Source organism: Populus trichocarpa, chromosome 2, assembly GCF_000002775.5.
Source record: "Populus trichocarpa isolate Nisqually-1 chromosome 2, P.trichocarpa_v4.1, whole genome shotgun sequence".
Lineage (NCBI taxonomy): Eukaryota > Viridiplantae > Streptophyta > Magnoliopsida > Malpighiales > Salicaceae > Populus > Populus trichocarpa.
In genome coordinates, this window is record NC_037286.2 from 17,395,178 (window position 1) to 17,415,913 (window position 20,736).

Sequence of the window (20,736 nt, forward strand, 5' to 3'; positions counted from 1 at the left end):
GGAAAGTACACTTGAACTCATTTTTATTAAAGCTCTAATTAATGGAATCGACAATTATCCTCGATGAGAATGACTATATACTCTTCATGATCGAACTCTCTTCAAAGTAAAATAGGCAATGAAAAATCACATTTGAGTAAAAGAAATGAACGTGACCCGGTAAGAACACCCTTGGTTCTGGTAATAGAGAGTATAAGTTCTCAAGTGTCATCGATCTTCTAGAAATCCTATGGCATCTAAAAGTAAGACAAAGGGATCAATTGGTGATCAATTAACATTCTCTCAGCTCATACCCACACCTCTAGCCACCATATGCATTAAGACATTGGTTGTCATTAAGAAACAAGAATTTATATAATATATCTTTTCTATAAAGAGCAGTGTGAACACAAGAAACTTCAATAAATTTTATTCCTTTTACCACAATAACAGATATGACACTGAGGATAGCTATGCCATAAAAAAAATTGATCGTTAGGGGTTACCTCTAACAGTTTGTAAGAAAGAAAATACAACCCGATCAAAAAGGAAAAAAGGTGGTCACATTTCACAATACATTACCTAAAATCAAGTAATCCCTGGGGAATGTACCAAGATAAAATCTTTTAAACTTTTCAATGAAAAAATCAATATTGTCTTTCTAAGTAGTCTCCATACATTTTTCTTTGTAGAATTACTTATCTCCCAAATGTAATCTTTGTATCTTCAATGAAATCTTCATATCTCCAAATGAAATTTCCATACAAAGCTTCATGCTTTTGACAAAAATGAAATTTTCATATCTCCAAACAAAATCTTCATGTCTCAAACAAATATTCACATCTCGTATTAATGTTCATTATCATAATTTCATGAGCTCTCTAAACATTCATCATGTAAATTTCTCTGTTGACCCTTTATTATCATTAGCAAAATTCTTACCACGATATAACATTCGCAATCATAAAGCATTCTTCATTTTATGCCTAAAACTTGATAAGGAGAAATTCATGAGTCTTTTAAATAACAAACAATTTCAAATACTAGGAGGCAGCTAATAGGCCAATAGAAGAAAGAAAAAAAGAACAGATAACCTATATCCATAGTGTTATAAGCCTTTGCGTAACAACAAACTATTAATAGCCATTATGTAGGCCTTGCCCTAACCCCTAACTATCTCAGGACCGAATCTCGATCCCATGCAAATTCTCAAGGAGCCTAACTCCATGGCTCTTGAAAAATCTCCATATATTTATGTAAAATAGCAGTGTCTCCAATAAAGTCTCCACGTCTCTAAGTAATGAGCTCTTTAAACATTCATTGTGGTAATTTCTCTATTGTCATTAGCATAATTTTTACCTTGACATAACTTTCACAGTCATCAAGCATTCTCCATGTTATGCCCTATAACTTAATGAGAAGAAATTCACGAGCCTTTCAAATTGCATGCAATTTTCAAGAGTTGAGAGTAACTAATGTGCCAAAAAGAAGAATAACAAATAACTTATCTACTTAAGACAACAATTTCTGCTAGGACAACCCTATACGAACAACCAACCTTTTCCACCAATAATTGTGATGCCTACCCTTCTAGTACAACGCCAACACAACTTTAACTATGCAACATATATAATTTTTCTTCATCATTACTTCCACACGATATGTCTGCAACTCCATGTTTCACAATGTATTATCATATGATTAAGGTATCTCAATACCTCAAGTCACCATATGATAACACACAAGGCTATACAAGATCACAATATAGTCCATACAAAACATGACTAACACAAACATACACCTCATGCACTCTTCGTACTCTTTATCATTACATGCACTATTTTTCTCATATAATTTATTAATTGAAGTATGAGATGGTCTCCTATCCTAATATGATACTTGTTTTTACAAGAAAGTTTAGAATAACCAAACCCATACACCTCTATCAATAATAAAACTATCTTTTAAAAAAAATATAGAAAAGCATATACATCTATATTTTGAAAAAATATAGAAAACCAAACTCAGAAACCTCTATCAATAATAAAACTATCTTTTAAAAAAAATATATAGAAAAGCAAATACATCTATATTTTGAAAAAATATAGAAAACCAAACTCAGAAACCTCTATCAATAATAAAACTATCTTTTAAAAAAAATATATAGAAAAGCATATACATCTATATTTTGAAAAAATATAGAAAACCAAACTCAAACACCTTTATCAATAATAAAACTATCTTTTAAAAACAATATAGAAAAGCATATACATCTATATTTTGAAATAGAATTTCTATTATTCAAACAATTAAAGATGATAATATTTTGTTATTCTTAAGGATAAAATAAACACTATAATTTTCTATATACATTCATTTAAAAAATAGATAGATAGATAAACAATGGAACATCTCTAATTATAAGAGGGAGGGAATAAATTATTTTAAAATACTTAATAACCTAAAATGTTGTATATAAGTGGCCCTGACCCTTACAAGTGTAACTGATGAGAAATGTGAAGCACGCGCTCCACAATATTTGACCCATTTCAAGCTTTTTAGACTCTTTTAGAGATGTAAAACGACCTATCATACCTTTGTTTTTCCCTCTGGATGAGGTTATTATCATTTAACACACCTATTTACTCAAAAGGACAAAATTATCCTTTCAACCCTTTAAATTTGAAATCCCTGCAAAAAGTTTGAAGCTCATCTATTTCCAAATTTCTAAGAACTCAATTCCTTCTTATTTAATTCTCTAATGTCCTTTGATTTCATAGTTCTTTATTTAATCATTAGTTTAAAAAATGACAAAAATAGTCATATATATATATATTTTAAAAAAAATAGTCAAATTTCTAGATCTACCTCTTTTAAAAGGAATTTTTTTATTATCTTAAATTAATTTATTTCATCCTTTAATATTAAATTGGTTTGGTATTGCCTCGGTTTTTTTGGTACTCTTTGTTAGATCTTTCTCTTTTAAAAATAATTTTTTATAATTAAATTAATTTATCTCACCCTTCAGCATTGAATTTGTTTTATACCTTCTTAATTGAGTGTAGGTTTGGAACTTGACAGTTTGCGGCTTTGAGAGATTAACCTGAATTTAAAAAGTTCATTGGGATTTGCTTGTTTTTTTTTTCTTTTTAGTTAATTTTTTTTTCAATTTTATTCTCAGACGTTTTCTTACCTTTTTTCCGCTTCCTATAGTATTTTCCATTTGTTTTTTTTAAATGTTTTACCCAAAGCTAATTTTTTTTGGCTTTGTTCAATTATTTTTTTAATGAGAATTTTTGCTTTTGAATGAAATATAAGCAGCAAATGTTTTTTATGCTTTGTTCTAATTACTTTTGAAACTCGAGCCGACCTAACTCTAGGTTTTAAGTCAACATATTGAGTCAAGCATCTTGAGCGTCAAATGGTGTATTTTGATTTTGATTTTTTCAATTTTTTTTTTCAAATTTGGTTCTCACTCACTTAGGAATTTTCAAATTTTCCCTTCAATTCAATATTTGAGATTTTGGCCCTTAATGTTTTGATTTTTAATTTGAATTCTTATTCTTTTTATTAAATTTTAATTTTTTTTAATTTTATCATTGGATCCATAATCTTGATATTTGTTTTCAATTTCATCACCTGGGTTTGCTGGTATTTGTTTTACCTTTTTTTTTCATTGATTTTTTATTTTTTGATTTTTTCTTTCATCATTTTGATTGTTGGGGATTGACAATCATTATTATTTTTCCAAATCTTTTTCTTTGATGTAGAGTTATTAATTTGTTTTTCTTTTTAAAATACATTTACAACGATTATGCATTGCTTTTTTACGCTTAAAAAAATGAGCTCGGCCCACGTCGAAAAGCAAGTAAGCTATCTAGTATGTATGAATATTGTAATGCAAAACTTTTTTGTTCATTTTTTTAATTAATCTTAAATTCAAGGATATGAGATCAAAATTACAGCAGCAACCAAGGAAGTAATCTCTATTTTTTGGTGCCAAAAATGCTACTTTCCTAAATGTTTGTACCAAACATACCTAACCTATTTTTCTTAGTGAGTGTTTATTTTGTGGTAGTTTTTAAATATGTTTTTTGTCTTAAAAAGTATTAATTGGTGTTTCTTTAGGTGTTTTTTTATGATTTTAATATAATGATGTTAAAAATAAAAAAAATTATTTTAATATATTTTTAATTAAAAAACATTATGCATCACAATACTAAATATATCTTCATTTAGTAATGTCAACACAGATTGCTTTACGGGTGCAGTGCCTATAACAAAATTTTAATCTTCACAATAGGTTGTTTTCTTTTATTTAATATATGTGGTACCAACTTGGAGTTTTTTGTGATTCTAGCATAGTAAAAAAAAATTGACAAAATAACATGGTGTAAAAACTATTTAAGAAAATAACACAATTTAGAGAGTTATGTTATTTGTGTCATTTGCAACCCTCTCAAATTATAAAATTATTGGACACAAGATTCAATAAAGAAAGAGAAAAGAAAGAAAAAGACCTCAGAGACACCCCAAAACTTTGATAAAGACACCACTGATATCGTTGAAAAGATCTTGACAAGACAAATCTAACGATACTAAGAAAGGTCACCAACGGTGACTGGAGTGAACCACATGAGCGGTCCAAAGACAAGTAAGCCCCAACACCTTTGGACAACTTGTGTGACCCATTCCATTTACTGTTTGTGACATTCTTGGATGTCGTTGAATTTATCTTGTTAAGATCTTTTAAACAGTATCGATGGTGTCGTAATCAGAGCTTCGGTGTGCCTACATGATTATTTTCTTTATTTGTTTTTCCTATTTTCTCTTTATAATTTGTGAAGAAATAAGAGAGAGTAAAAAAAATAACAAAGTGGACCACACGAGTCATCTAAAGGTGTCAAAACTCACTTGCTTTTGGATCGCTCGTGCAATTCACTTCTGCTACCATTGATGATCTTTTTTTGTGTCATTGAATTTATTTTATTAAGATCTTTTTAATAGTACCAGTGGTGTCATCATTGGAGTTTTAAGATATTTTTTTCTTTTTTTTCTTTCCTTTTTTTTCTTTTACCTTCCCTTTTTTATTGAATTTCAATTATGTAATTTAAGAGGGTCGACACTAATGAGTTGCTAATCACAAATATTATTTGTGATTCTCTAAAATTTACTATTATTTTTAAATATTTTCTGCATTATATTATTTTATTAATATTTTTTTACTATACTAGAAGAAAAAAAAACTCTTCCAACTTGGCAATCTAATGAGACAGCACGTACATTTGTTTCCAGAAAGTGCGATTTGAAAAAGATGTCTGCAAGCAGTTAGAAGCACCACACCCACAAAAGCCATTATTGGTGTCGAGTTGAATTGACATAAAGCACAAAAAGGCGACGAATCTTTGGCTTTTTTTGGTTATGAGAAAAAAATGGTGTGTAATTGTTTTTAAAAATATTTTTTATTTATAAATATATTTAAATAATATTTTATAAAATTTATTTTATATATTAGCATGTAAAAATAATATGAAAATATTAAAAAAAATTAATTTGAAGAAAAAAATTTAATTGTTTTTAAAGAATTTTAAAATGCGAAAACAGACATCCTTTTGAAAGTTTTTTTCTTAAAATTTATTTAAAAAAATATATTAAATTATTTTTTTTATAGTTATAACATATTAATGTTAAAAATAAAAATATTTTTTAATATATTTAAAATTAAAAAATATTTTTAATCACACTAGAAAACAAAATAAATGGCATCATTGGACGTAGTAACATAAATAAATATATTGGTGAATAATGGAACGCGGAAAGAAGATGCCTATATGCTGGCTATTTCTTTCTTGCGTAGGAGGTGCTTTTGGATTTTGGTTATAAGACAAGTTGATCCCTTAATTTCAAACTGTTGAATTTTGGTCCCTTAAAAAACTTGTCCAGCACCATAGATAAAAATCATTATTTCTCAATTTCTTATATTATTTACTTTTTATTTATCATTCATTCATTTATTAAAATAAATAAATACATATAAGGTTTTAATTGCAGATTTTTTATTTAGGAACTAAATTGTACATGTCATAAAATTAAAATGTGGTAAAAATAAAATATAGGCACCAAAACAAATTGTTGATAAAATTTTAAAAATCAAAATGAATTTTCACAAATACTTCATATGATTTTGTCTCATTACAAGGACAACAAAAGAAAAGGACATGTATTATACAATTCAAATCCATTTTTATTTGTAAAGTTGTATCAAGTTTAGTGTATCAAACACATCCTAAAATGTTTAGGATGATATTTTGAGGATCACAAATGAAAATAACATATATTATTAGAAAATAATATAAATTATATTTTGAGATTTTATCTAATAACGTAAACTTTTAAGTTGAATTAGTTCTTTGATATTGTATAAGAACTTTAATGACCAAGCGGTCACGAGTTCAAATCTCACCATCTTTATTTATTTGATAAAAATTAAGCACAAAGTAATGTTAGTTTGTGCAAATTTCAAGTTCAAAAAGCTTTCACTCGAAAGGACATGTTAGAAAATAATATAAATCATATATTGAAACCTCATCTAATAACTTAAACTTTTGGATTGAATTGGTTTTTTAATATATATTATACAATTCAATCCCTTTTTATTTGTAAAGTTCAATCAAGTTCAATGTATTAGGATGATACGTGCGCGCATATATATATATATATATATATATATATATATATATAATTTAATATTAGTATAAAATAAAATTGACTTCTAATTTAATATCAATATTTAACTTCTAATTTATTTTTGTATCATTTTAAAAATTTAATTTAATTTAAAATTTAATTCTTGATATTTAAAAAAATTTAAATATAAAATTTTATTAAAATATTTAAATTGAATTCAATTAAAAAAATTTCAAATAGCCCGTTATTGTCCACACACAAAGTCACGCGTGTAACAAAATCCCGGTGCTATGATTGCCATCATCGCTTTTAAACTCTGCGTAGATTAATTTTTCCAATAAAATAATTACAACAAAAATAAGAACTTTCCACCCCAAGAACAACTTCCATTTTTTTGGAATAGTTTGAACACCTTCAGCTAATATCAAATTTACCTAAATACTCCACTTTTGCCTCCATAGAAGCATTTTGATGCTTTAACAAACAATGAATGTTCTAATTGATTCTGCTCTACAAAATAATTGTGTGAATAATTTTTATAAATGATCCTAAACTTCTTTTGTTGTTTCATACTTTGTCAACTGGATACCGATGAAATGCTCAACAGAATTGTTAATCCAAGTAATAATCTTTGCATTGTTTGCTTCCCATGCATCTATCAAAGCAACATCCCCCTCTTCAGTATTTTTAGGTATCACATAAGTTCCATTAATATATCCCCACATCTTTTTACTCATAAGGAAATTTCTCATTACATAACTTCAATACGAATAGTTCTTTCCATCCAAACTTCACACTCACAGACTAAAGCAAATCATCTCTTTCAGTAGTCATAATCAACAAATAAAAAAACAAAAAGCAAACGCAGCGAAAAACAAACTAATAGATTGCAGAAACTGAACAAATATCGCAAAAATTGAACAAATATCTTCTCGAAGTTATACAATTACTCCAAAACAAAAAATTACAAAAACAGAATGCAAATACCAAATTGCAGAAACTAAATGAAGATGAAATACCAGATTTGCAGATACTGAATAAATATAAAAAGAAATACAAAAATTATGTTTGAGATTAAGTCTCGTTCTATAAAACCAACTTTGATATCATGTTAAAGCAATCTAAATTAGTACACACAAAAAATACAAATGTAAGAAAAAAGGAGGCTAGGGTTTTCATTGATCATTTTATTCTGAAGTGATTATTTTAACTTAAATACAAAAAGATTTTATATATATATATATATATGTGTGTGTGTGTGTGTGTGTGTGTTAAATTAAAAATATTATTCTATTCTTAACAAATAAAATAAAGTAAATATACTTCTTAACGGTCTTAACAATGATAATACAATATATAGGTGTTTAAATATAACCATGCAAAGAATAATTATATAATGAAATGTCATAAAAAAATACTAAAATGAATTTTTAGAGAATACAATTAAAAAATAAAAGGCCAATTTTTTAAGATCCACTAGTGTCATTTTTTTTTCACCATGATTATCAAATTTTTTTAATTAAATTTTATAGTTTGTTTTGCTATATAATTATTTCAGTGTCAGTAAAAATTTTCATTCTTGAAAGAAATTTATGATCTTGGGGTTAAGTTATTGAGCGAGAAACAGCTTACTTCAAAGTTTTGGAGAAACATTTCAAGAAAAAAAAAAAAAAAAACAGATTTTTGCACTTTTCTTAAACGCTAATCAATCAATTCTCACAATTTTCCTATGAAATTATTTCGAAATTCCAATACATTAAGATCCCAATCAACATGACTTCATCAAAATAAATACTTGAAATAAAGCAACAGAACACTCCTCAAGTTTCATTTCTTAACAAAATTCATACCCTCGGCCACTTTCTTAAAAGCTGGCCTAGAAGAAATATCCTCCCACCATGCCTTCACATGCGGACGCTCATTCACCACCGAAGCTGCGGGAGTCTTCATGAGATAGTACGTGTATGGTAGGTGGTGAAGGTCAGCCAAGCTATAGAAATCCCCAGCAAGGTACTTGGTGCTACTCAGCTTAGCTTCATATATGTCAAGCACTTTTCCTAGCTTCTCTACGTTGTCGTCAATGATTGTTTGATCAGGTGAATTGCCTCGAAGTGGAGCCACCATGAATTGAAAGACAATCGGTGCTATCGCAGGGTTATATCGGTGGGATTCTACCTCTGTCCATACCTTCACCGATGCAGCTTCTTTGAGGTTTTCGTGCCTTATAAGATCGTAGCCAGTCCCCTTGAACTTCTCAGCAATGTATGATGTGATTGCCCTGGATTCTGGTAAAGACACAAAATATTGAGGGACTGCAACAATGACTTCAAATCATGGTTTTTTCACTTTCTTGTCGTGAAAAAATAAATAAAATATTTTTGTTTACGTAATTTATTTGTAGAAAATAAAATATATTTGACTGCAGTGATGTTTGTTTTAAATCATGTAAAAAAAAAAATCAAAATATTGGTGCAGAGCTCTCATCTCTGTGTGTTTTTTATTTGAAAAATGTTTTTGAAAAAATTTAAAAATATATTTATTTTTTTTGTTTTAAATTAATATTTTTTAGTATTTTTAGATTATTTTGATGTATTGATATAAAAAATAATTTATTAAAAATAAAAAAATATATTATTTTAATATATTTTTAAATAAAAAAATATTTTATAAAATAACTATTATTATATTTCTTTTAGTGCAGATAGAAGTTCGGTTTTGATTGTTTGGTGAAGATGCCTCGCGAGGTGATGCTTTCACTGTGGAAAATAAAACCTAAAAACAAAATCAACATAAACACGACTGCAAACCAATCATAGGAAGACATGCTTTGGAGTGGGATCAACAATGAGTTTTCCACGTTTGAAACTGTAGTTGAAATCATATTTTTTAAAATTTAAAAATATTTTTTATTTAAAATTAATTTTTTTATATTTTCTGATCGTTTTGACATGTTAAAATTAAAAATAATTTTTTTAAAAAAAAAAATATTATTTTAATATATTTCTAAATAAAAAAATGTTTTAAACCACAATCATTATTAAACTCTTAAATTTTTTTTTTCAAACCTTGGTTTTGATGAAGCTGAAATTTTAGATGCAAGCCATGGTTTTGAAAACGTAATCTCAAATCTCAAACCCGTGTTTTATATTTCTAAGTTAGTTTCATGTGTGTGTGTTAGTGAAGAAGTAATTAGAAATAAATCATAGCTTACCGAATAAAGTAAGATCATCTTCTTCAAGAGCTGGAATCTGACCAAAGGGCTGCAAGCATATAGAAAACAATTCAACAGTGTAAGAAAATGAAATCAGAAACTAACACAGAACTAAACGAGAATTTGGTACTAGCTTACATTTTTGGCCAGGAAAGGAGGCTGCTTGTGCTCGCCAGCGAAAAGATCAACTGGGACAAGCTCAAAATCCAAGTTCTTCTCATGGAGGCATGTCAGCACGCGAGAGGTGCATGTGGACATGGGTGCTCCATACAACTTAAGCACCATTGATGAAGACAGAGCAACAGATTTCACAGACTGGTAGGTTTTATATTTTTGTAGATGAAGAAAACCCAACTCCTTCACTGCTTATTATACTAGTTACCTGCTGTCTAGCTACTACCCGTTGACATGTTTGCTAAAGTTTTTCTTGTTTTTTTGGCTTCTCTGCTAATCTAGCCAGCTAGTGGTCTCTGAAATGCATGTGCTCGGGGTAGTTTTGCTGCGTGTTTTCTTATTCACAGGAAACGTGTAAACCTGCAGGTCAATCTTTCAAAACAACTGTGATGACTAACTGGTGTGCGTCCCTTAATTAAATTGGATATATTGTGCCATTAACATGGAAAGTAAAAAAGGTTTGGTGAATTTATCCAGCAGCACAAAGTATACGCGAAGTAGTATACTTTAAAATGTTAAGTTTCAGTAACGCCATAATTGCGATGATTAATTGATGCGCATTTCTGAAATATTACATCTAATTAATTATATCGTGTTTTATAATTGTGAGTAACTATCCTCAGTCTTCCCATGAAAATCCACAACAAAATTCCTCCACGTCTAAATCTAACCAAAAAAAATTCTTACGAGATTTATCATTAAATTGCATAATAACAATAATTTGATTATTTAGTTTGTTAATCTTATATTTAATTTAGTTAATGATTTTAGAGAGTAAGAAATTTTTTTATTTTAACAAAATTTTAGCAGAGTTTCTTTTATTTAGAAACACTACCTAAAATTTGATTCCACTTAAAAATACCTGTAAGTAACCACAATAATTAAACACAATAAATTCTCACATTTTATAATCACACGTAGTCTTAGACTTATAACTCAAAACATAAATCTCATTTATTTTCACCCGTCACATTTATGAACTGTTGTTTTATTAAGAATGTTTTCATGAGATTAATGCAAATAAATAAGCATGCATGCATACATACAAAAGGAATATGAAATGTTTAAATAATGCAACATTTTACTAATTGAAATCCTAAAATATGTTAATATAACTCATCTATCTATCTACATTTATGTCATTTACTAGATGATTTGAGTTCATCAATAGCACAATTGTATCATGCTCCTGTTCTTGGCTAAGTGGCCTTGTTCTTTTCCACAACATCATCAAGAGTTAGCATCTCTTCAAAGTTCTCAAGTGCATTATAACAAACATTGAACCACCGAGATGTATAGGTATATATTTGTGTTTTTTGTCAATATTACGATACATAGATGCAGCCTCTCGACCCTCCCGTAACAACAAGTTAACCTAATATTAACAAAAAAAAATTAATGTTAGATTAAAAGATCAATAAATAAAATACAACATTTAGCATAAATTAATTCTAAAAATATTTGATTATTTACAGTATTTTGAATCCGTTAGACATGTTGCTCGTATTGCATATCTGTGGGTGGAGGAATCTGCTTGGAATCCGATGTAATGACCTGACATGTGATATCCATGTACCAAATCATATACTACTCCTCTATAATTACATGATGTATCTCTATAAATATCCCATTCCTCTATGCATCCTATTATGATATATAAGCTTCATAACGTTTTAACAAATCATAATAATCATTTTTACCCTGACAATTTAAGGTGTGCAACACATCACTTGTATTGATGTTGACTGAAATGTGTTGTCTATAGCTAAATTGTTGCATTACTTAATCTAGACAATATAGATCAACCATCTAAAAAAATGGGACCACTGATACCTATATATTCATCTTGTTAGAGTGTGTTTGGTATTGCGGTAGCTGTTGTAGTTGTGGTTTGAAAAAAGTTGTTTTATAAAAAGTACTTTTAGTTGAGGTTGGTTTGAAAAAATAGGTGTTTGGTTAAAACTGTGGTTGAAATTGAGGTTGAAGAAAAAGTAGTTTAATGTGTTTGGTTAAAAAAATGTTTTTCAAATTGAGGTTATAAAATAATTAAAAATATATATATTAATATTAATGATTTTTAATTTAAATATTGTAGATTTAACTACTGTTATTACATCATGAAATAAATAATATTGATATCAAATATTTTTTATTATTCCATTAAACTATGTGCAATGTCATCACATACGAAATCTATCCAACAATGACTATATTTTTCATGGTTTCTTAAGCGCGCAACAACAAAAACTGAATTTTTGGTTACGTCATCAAGCGATCTCCTTCTAATTTTTTGAATAGAACACAATAAAATAAAATAAAAATAAAAACTGAATTTTTTTTAACTAGGGCCGGACCCGGCAAGAACATAATTGGAATTGCGATCAAATTTCACAAATGCTACGTTATCATGCGATATCCTTCTAATTTATGTAGTGTTATTAAATAATATTAAATACTAGTTTTTCGAGTAAAACATAATTTTTTAAAAAAAAATCAACAATTTCATTACGTACAAAATTCATTCGGCAATAACTACAGTTTCCATGATTTATCATGCGTGCAATAAAATTAGGTAAAATATTATCATGAATAAAATTGAGATTACAGTACGAGTAAATTTAATTCACCTTAAACTAATTTTTTAAAAAAACAAAAAAAAATATTGTTCACTTTCACGTTCACGTGAACAATACGAGTGCAATTAATTAACTGCACTAGTTTTTCAAAAAAAATAAAACTTTGCGTGCTGGTTTTTCAAAAAAAAAAAATGTTCACTTAGTGAACAGTGCGCAGTGGAGCCATGCTCCACTGTTGACGTTCCTTTCCCACCACGAGAAGCAGCTAAACAAAACCTACGGTCCAATCTCTGATTTTAGTGGGTTCTACCAGCAAGACACATTTTATTTTCCTTAACCAAACATTGTCATGTGTGGCTGCGGGTGAACCTCACCCGTAGCCACACTCCCAAACGGCCACTTAATACAAACAGCTGGAGCAACTACTAATTTATCATCCTCATACGAAGCTCACATGACCAGAATTACTTCTGCCATCAGAAGAGGATTTACTACTGCAGTCACTAATAACATGAAGCGAAGAACGTGGTTACAGAACACATTAAGGGACCATTTAACCAAGTAATAAACGCTCCAAAATGAACTTCCTTGTTAGACATTCAAACTACTATTGATGTCTATTTGAAGAAAACACGAACAGGCTCTTCTGCCTGTCTTGACTTTTAAGTTAATCGTTGCTTAACAACTCTACTTTCGTACCACCGTCGGAACAAAGGCAAACACATACTAGGAAATGTCCATCCCCACCTCGGACTTTTGCTCACTCCCTCCTAATCACTATATCATCGAGAAATCTTTTCAGAAAACCACCGTTAAAATTCGACAGATTTGTATACAAAGTGGAATTTGCGAGTTAACAGGGAATGAGGGGGAAGAAAAGAACAAAGACTAAGAGCAACGCCAAAACTGGTATTGTCGAGTCAGGATTCAGAGTTACATTTTTAGTCACTGCTCAAACCACACATCCGAATACAAAACAGACGACTCCTGAGACTTGTAAATCCTTCCTGCACTGTTAAATGAGGAAGGCGATACCATTTTAGCATAGTTTGCAATTCGAAATGGCATAATAATTCCACTAATAATCTCCTCTCTTTTTTTATTTCTTTTTTCACTTACTTTACAGTTTTATAATTACATATTTACAACATAATATAGCCATATAGATGAGGCAATGCAGGAAGTACCCAAATAGAAATGGGAGAAGAAATACATATTTCCAGAATGAATGAGATGCCTCTTTAAAAGGCTGCTTCTGGCTTCAAGAAGTTGTGATATTCCAGCTGAGTCATCTCTCCACCATTCACAGGATCAAACTGACAACGATAGAAACTGCAAACATAACCAAACTGCCTATCAACAATTTTATTCCAGAAATTTCTTTTATCAAGAAATAATGCCATGCCAAAAAAAAAAAATTGGCAAGAAGTTGAGGTGGTGGTTCCGGTGAGGATGAGGGGTAGAGTTGGGGGCAATGTGGAGGCCAGAAGAGCATGATGGCAAGAGATATGAAAAGAACATGGAAAAATGATGCAAAGTCATTCATCGTTGAAGGTACACTGAAGCACAACATTATGGGGAAAATTCCCCAGAAAATTCATGCACTTTCCACTTCAAGCCTTCCTCTCCTTTAATTCCCCATCACTATCTACCAGTGACGTCAGTATAAAATCATATTAAATGAAATCGATGTAAAATTTCTACAGCAGCAGAATAGAACTGATGTCTTGTTACCTCCCATCCAAACCAAGAATAACCACCGTATTCTTTTGGTGACCAAAAGCAACAATGTACTGAGAACCCTCAACTAAGTGAAACTGAGCCACCGACCACTCTGAGCTGAAATACTTTGGTAAAACTCCTGCAGGTGAAATCTTAATTAAAATACAACAAAATATGCATACATAACCCTTGATCTAGGTGCACAACTTCAAAACAAGTATAAATTGTCAAAATTTTGCTGCATATGGATTAGAAATAAAAACTCCTTCCAGTGAATGGATATGATCCCTACTTGCTGGATTTACTGGTGCCGTATTCAAAGTGATACTATTAGGAAACAGTTCAACGGGGTCGATGATACAAATTTTCATTATTAATGTTCTTTAACTAGCAATGTTAGTCGGACATAACAACTTGCTAAAAAGTCATTCACCTATATTTAGTGTTAGATCTCAGATGATTCATTATCTGTTTCTTCTATTTTACAAATTGAAAATGTTTGCCATTCTAATTTCAAAGGAAATCACTCCCAAGTGTTACTAATACTGTTTAAGAAAACTCTGTTGCGTCAAGTGCATGTGATTAAGTTACAATGTCCAAAGTGACTACAGCATAATGTTCAATTTACAATAGGAAGAGAGAAAGGTTAAAGGCCATCACCTTTGAAGAAAGATAATGAAGAGGCAGGTGATGTAAGAGCAAGATTAGGCTCATTTGTGCTCTGTGACCTGTCAATCACTGGAGATCCTGGATTAATCTTAAGGCTGAAGACATGGACAGTGCCCTTATCACTTGAGACAGCTAGCCACTGGGCAGTTGAAGAAAATGCCAAACTATAAACTTCTGCTCTATCTGCACCCCTCCTCACCTACATTCAAGCATCTAGTTAGTTTTGGCATATATGAAATTTCACAATATAATAATTATGAGAATCATATCCTTGCTGAAAAAAAACTTACTTATCTACAATTCACAAATAACATGACAGACAAATGCTGACATGGCATAGTTGTTGGGGGGGGGCAGCCACGATTTGGATATAAAAAGGACATTACCCAGTGAAGGAAATGTAATTGAGCCCTCATAGTCCATTTATTTAAATGACAATTGTAATTTGAAGCACAGATGTGAATATAAAATAAATCAACTAAAAGCATTCAGAGCAGAGATAGCACCCACATGCAGCATATCCACACACAATTTCTTGTTTCCCCTTCAAACATTGCAATTACATGCCAATACATTGAAAGCGCTGACAATCAATACATCATATTTCATATGTCATTAAGCAAACCATATAGGAAAGAACTCTCCCTATATTTTGACCTGAATGACCACAACTATTACAGTAAGAGGCTAAGAGCAGGTCGTATGATATCACGAATTGATAAGAGCAAAACCTTAGTCACGGTACAAACTACAATTCCTATCTATAACTGGACTTGAAGCTCTATTTAAAAAGAAAAAAGAAAGATCAACAAAAGCCACATACAGTGGATACATCCCTATACCAAACTAACGGTTGTCTAGATCAACTAACACTAAATCATCATTTGTATTGCCTTCCCTCGTTTTTGGAAGTGTCAAAATGAGAATTCAACACCTCACAAAAAGTTTTCAAACCCTGTGGAGTTGTACAAAACAAAGCAAAACGACACAGAATATCTACCAGCAGCCTCAACTATTTCCAAACCACAATGCACCAACAACAGTTCACAATCAATACAGCTAGCTATACAGACTAGGCAGCTTCGAAAATACAATCCGCGTAAAAGAGATGAAAATATATACCTCTTGAAGCAGGGTGCCATCAGCTGTATTGAAAATCCGAACGAGAGTACCCTTAGTGCTAGCAGTAGCCAGCAACTGCCCATCCTGCGTGAGAGCAAAACACGCAGTCCTCGAATCATGCGCCATAATAAACTTAGTTCGTTTTGAAGCGTAATGCTCCACCCTAACCTGACCTTTCTGCAATCCTGGACAAACCAAAACTAACGATCCTGCCCCATGCGAAACCGCACAGAGCCCTTTCGGATTCGCAATGGTTTCAATCTGATGCAAAAGCTTCAAATCCGCAAAGTTATAAACAAATATTTTCTGCTCCAAAACAACAATAATCCTATCCCGTCTTAGCTTCACGGACCGGACCTCAGACCGAAACGATAGCTCGCCGATGCATCGACTCTGATGGTCGTCCCAGATCATGACCTTGTTCGGAGGGTACTGAGGGTCAGGTCCACCACCAACAAGAGCTAAAACATTGCATCTAAAAAGCATCTCAACCGCTCCAATCCCGCCGCCACTATTTCCGCTGCCATCGAAGTCGCGACGGAAGATCTCGCGGAAGGGGTCGCAGTTGTAGATCCGAAACCCGTGGTCAGTTCCTGCCGCGAAACACCCAGAATCCTGGTTGAAGGAGACATGGAGAAGAGAAATCGGAGGCGGCTGTGAGGTTGATTGAGGCTGAGAAGATACAGAGGTGTTGTAATTGGAAAAAGGGTTAGGGTTAGGGTTAGGGTTAGGGTTTGGAGGCATAGTAGAAGAGAGGGAACCGTAAGATTGAGGCTCAGACGGGGACTGAGTTTGGGAATCGAGTTCATCTTGAGGGGCCAGAAGTTCCGGGTTAGGGTCCGGGTTAGGCCATGGAGGAGAGGAGTACGCTGAGAGAGTAGCCATGGAGGCAGGACCTAAAAGAGAATTTTCGAGTTAATTAAGGGGGTTACTGTGAAACGGAAACAGGAGACAGAAATGGTGACTATACAGGTTGATCTGCAATTACTATGTTGTTCATGTTGGTTAGCTTGTGAGAGGGTTCAGATTGGGGATAGTTTCGTCTAATTATTTTATTGTTCGTGGAGATTCGTTTATTTACGGACACGCGAGCTTGAGAGGATGCTTTGCTTTTGCTTTGGTACCGGAATTGTAAATTATTTTTTAAAGTATTTTTTATTTAAAAATAATTATTTTAAAATTTTAAATTTTTTATATTAATATAGTAAAAATATTAAAAAATATATTTATTTAATATCTTTTCAAATTATATTTTTAAACCACATCTAAATACATTTTCAACTACAATATAAAATATTTTTATAAAGCAAAATACTCATCATGACCTAAGGAAAAACTGCTTCTATTCTTTTAGAAGAAGTTATTGATTTGTATACAAGCAATTTCATTAAATATATTAATAATTTGAATTTTTTTATTTTTTATTTTTTTATAAATTTATTGATAATATAATTAATTAGATTTCTTTGTCTTATGTTGTGACATGCGACATAAATATGGGAGTTTTTAGAGTTATAATTGAAGTTGTCAAACTTCATTTAGTTAATAATTCATATTATTTAGGGCATGTAGTCTCACTATTTCCTTAGCCATTTACCATGTAAAAATATGTTGTTTGTTTCAATTTTATTTCTTTGTAAGGTTTATATAATATCCTAATAGCTTGCTATATGCTTTTATAAACAATATATAACAAAAGGTTTACAATAATTTGGTATTAAAGCACCATCATTGAGCTTGATTGTGAGAGAAAAGAAACTATAGTTTCTTAAGAAGAGAGAGCTGAAAGAAAGAAAGGTAAAAAAAAAAAAGAGAGAGAATTGAAGCATGACAACTAAAAATAATTTCATTCAGCCAATAATTCCTGAGTATGATAGCTATTATGATTATTGGGCAATGATTATGGGAAAAACATTGTTTGAATGAGTATTAGAGTTTGATGGAGAATGGAATTTTTGTTGTAGCAGAAAGAGTGAAACTTACTGAAACACAACAAAAATCAAGTATAGACCAGAAGCTAAAAGACTTGAAGGTCAAGAATTATTTATTCTAGACCATTGATCAAACTATTATGGATAACATCCTCAATAGAGACACTACCAAGCATATCTGGGACTCTATGAAGCAAAAGTATCAAGGTTCCACAAGATTCAAAGAAGCATAGCTTCAGACTATTCAGAAGGAGTTTGAGGTTCTACAAATGAAAAAGAGTGAGAGTGTTGATGAGTATGTTGCGATGTCGCGGTCGCACAAATTAATTACCCTAGCTTCAAACACAACACACAAGATAGTATAGAGCAAGCAAGGGGTCGATCCCACGAGGAAGATTCAAGTCAGATTTTTATGCTAGATGATATGCAATTTGGGGGGGTTTGGACGTTATTTAGGCTAAAGCAAAAGAAAACAGAAAACTATCAAACTAAATTTAATAAAATCAGAAAATTATCAAGAGAACAAACCTTGGTCACAAGCACACATCCACCTACAGAAATCAGAACTGATCATGGAAACGAAACATCAATTTATATTCTGAATATTTATCTCTTCTTAACATTGGTTAGTTAACGGATCCGCCGTATAACTAGCCCTAACCATCAAACAACCACAGTGTCCGCACTAGTAATTTAATTCAATGGCAGCCTTAAGAACTAGATAAGTTGATTAATCAAGAAAACATAAATGTCCGCAGTCTATGTTTGATTTGATTGAATGTTCTCCCTAAGATTAATAACGTAGATCCGCCACAATTATTAAACTCAGTTGCTTCACAAGTTCATATACCACAACTCCGGTTTTAATATCAAACTTAGCAATAAATTGTCTACAATAATAACTTAGAGTCCGCTCTAGCAATTAAAATAAACAATCATAGGAAAAATAAGCATAGGAGAACAAACATATTCATCATATAAACTGAAAAGAAAAGGTAAAATAAATCTCACAGTTCTTGAAATCCGAAGGTTTCCGTGTCCTTGCAACCAAGAAAAAGTGTTTAGCCTTGCATGTTTGTTGAACAACTAATCAAAAAGAAGGAAGAATGTATAATTTAGGGTTTCTTAGAGGAAGGGGGCGTTTTTCTCTTCTTGGCTGGCTACCCCCCTTCTCTTCTCTCATTCTTTTTATATCCTAGGAAACCCTAGGTCTCTATTTTACAAAATAGTTCTCCATTAAGTAGATTGTTTACATTTAAGTACTTCAATAACTATTTTCCTAAAAAAGGAGAAATAGTCTTGCATGAAATCTTCAAGCTTTGACTTAGAGGAGCTAAATTGCTGAAATACAAACTTGGATATCGGTTTAGATGCTTCGGAACGTAATTTGGACTCGTTTCTTCACGAAACCTGTTTGCTGGCAGAATTTAGTTATCATCTTTGAAAAATCATATCTCCCTCATATGACATTGGTTTTGGCTGAAATTTGGAGTGTTTATAGACCTTTGAGACATGAATCCAAAACAATTGAGTTTGCATCAATTGGACTTTTTTAGCTCCAGATATTCAAGTTGGAATGGCCGAAGGTCAACACTGGCAGATTGCGAGATTTGACTTTGAAGGCTGCGATTTCCATGCTCTTCCTTATTTTATTTTCTTGCCTTAGATTTCCAGAAAGGTATGGATGTTAGCTTTTTAATGCCACTGGAATCACTTCATTTCAACCTCTAGAGCTCACGCTCTGTACAAAACATCGACTGAAGGTCAAATCTGCCAATTATCTCCAATTTACTCCTTTTTGCATCTTTCATCCAAAAGTGCCTTCAAAACATAAAACAAAGAATATCAAGGCATTTTATATATAAAACATAGGCAAAACACTAGTTAAATGTGGGTGAAACTATCGAATAATATGGTTGCATCAAATACCCCCACACTTAGCTCTTGCTCGTCCTCGAGAAAGGATAGGTAAAATCAAATTGAAGTTAAATTAAATGAAATCACTATGACTAATCTTCTAATCTCCCATCAATATCCAAGAATATATGCATTATAAACAAGAACACAATTAAGAAGGATAAAGAGTATAAATTTTCATGAATTTATTTACATGCAAACTTCAAAATTCAATTAATCTTCGAGATTTAAATGAAATCTATGACATGCCAAAGTGATAGGTCCTCTCATTGATATACACTCCAACACTCACGTGTTTAGGGCTTATGTGTTTAAATCTCTCAAATTCAATCAATGAATATGTTCTACCATAAGCTTGCTCTTCAATCTCATCTCCATTAATAACATATTACAAACAATGCATGAATCAAAAGGTCTTATTTTCTGGTTGTAATGGGGCTAAGGTAAAGGTGAGGTAAAAGAGAGTAAAAGAGAGTAAAAGAAAAGGTTCAAACCAAAGAAAGTAGAGCATTCTGAAAAATGATAGTTCAAACAAGATATTCCATCAAAGCACATAAATTTTCCATCTTTAATCACCAATGCTTAACTTCTTTTGATTTCAAGCTTTTTCAATATAAAATCTTAAGAACATAAAGGAACACTTTTTTCTTTTTCTTTTTCTTTTCTTTTTCTTTTTTTTTCTTTCCTTTTTTTTTTTTTTTACCTTTGGCAACTTTGCCCATCTTTTCATCAAACATCACTTCTTCTT

At 31.1% G+C, this 20,736-nt stretch overlaps 2 protein-coding genes across 2 annotated transcripts; both read right to left on the reverse strand.

The window, feature by feature from the left end:
- Positions 1-8,379: 8,379 nt before the first annotated feature.
- Positions 8,380-10,333, reverse strand: LOC18096457 (glutathione S-transferase F13). Its single transcript, XM_006386693.3, has 3 exons — positions 10,016-10,333; positions 9,878-9,926; positions 8,380-8,951 (listed from the first exon to the last, which is right to left on the reverse strand). The coding sequence occupies exons 1-3, from the start codon at positions 10,160-10,162 to the stop codon at positions 8,494-8,496; spliced, it is 654 nt and encodes a 217-aa protein (XP_006386755.1). The 5' UTR covers positions 10,163-10,333; the 3' UTR covers positions 8,380-8,493.
- Positions 10,334-13,700: 3,367 nt separating this feature from the next.
- LOC18096458 (autophagy-related protein 18a) lies at positions 13,701-17,148 on the reverse strand. The gene is made up of 4 exons (XM_006386694.3): positions 16,141-17,148; positions 15,010-15,217; positions 14,362-14,488; positions 13,701-13,959 (listed from the first exon to the last, which is right to left on the reverse strand). The coding sequence occupies exons 1-4, from the start codon at positions 17,023-17,025 to the stop codon at positions 13,869-13,871; spliced, it is 1,311 nt and encodes a 436-aa protein (XP_006386756.2). The 5' UTR covers positions 17,026-17,148; the 3' UTR covers positions 13,701-13,868.
- Between the last annotated feature and the right edge of the window lie 3,588 nt (positions 17,149-20,736).

Bases quoted from the DNA above. Each gene is read 5' to 3' on its own strand.
- LOC18096458 (XM_006386694.3), bottom strand. From the start codon at position 17,025: ATGGCTACTCTCTCAGCGTACTCCTCTCCTCCATGGCCTAACCCGGAC. The intron at 15,218-16,140 runs GTATATATTTTC...GCTTGAATGTAG, and splicing joins ATGGCACCCTGCTTCAAGAG to GTGAGGAGGGGTGCAGATAG. The intron at 13,960-14,361 runs GTAACAAGACAT...TTATGTTTGCAG, and splicing joins ATTCTTGGTTTGGATGGGAG to TTTCTATCGTTGTCAGTTTG.
- LOC18096457 (XM_006386693.3), bottom strand. From the start codon at position 10,162: ATGGTGCTTAAGTTGTATGGAGCACCCATGTCCACATGCACCTCTCGC. The intron at 9,927-10,015 runs GTAAGCTAGTAC...ATATGCTTGCAG, and splicing joins CTCCTTTCCTGGCCAAAAAT to CCCTTTGGTCAGATTCCAGC. The intron at 8,952-9,877 runs GTAAGCTATGAT...TGTCTTTACCAG, and splicing joins AGATGATCTTACTTTATTCG to AATCCAGGGCAATCACATCA.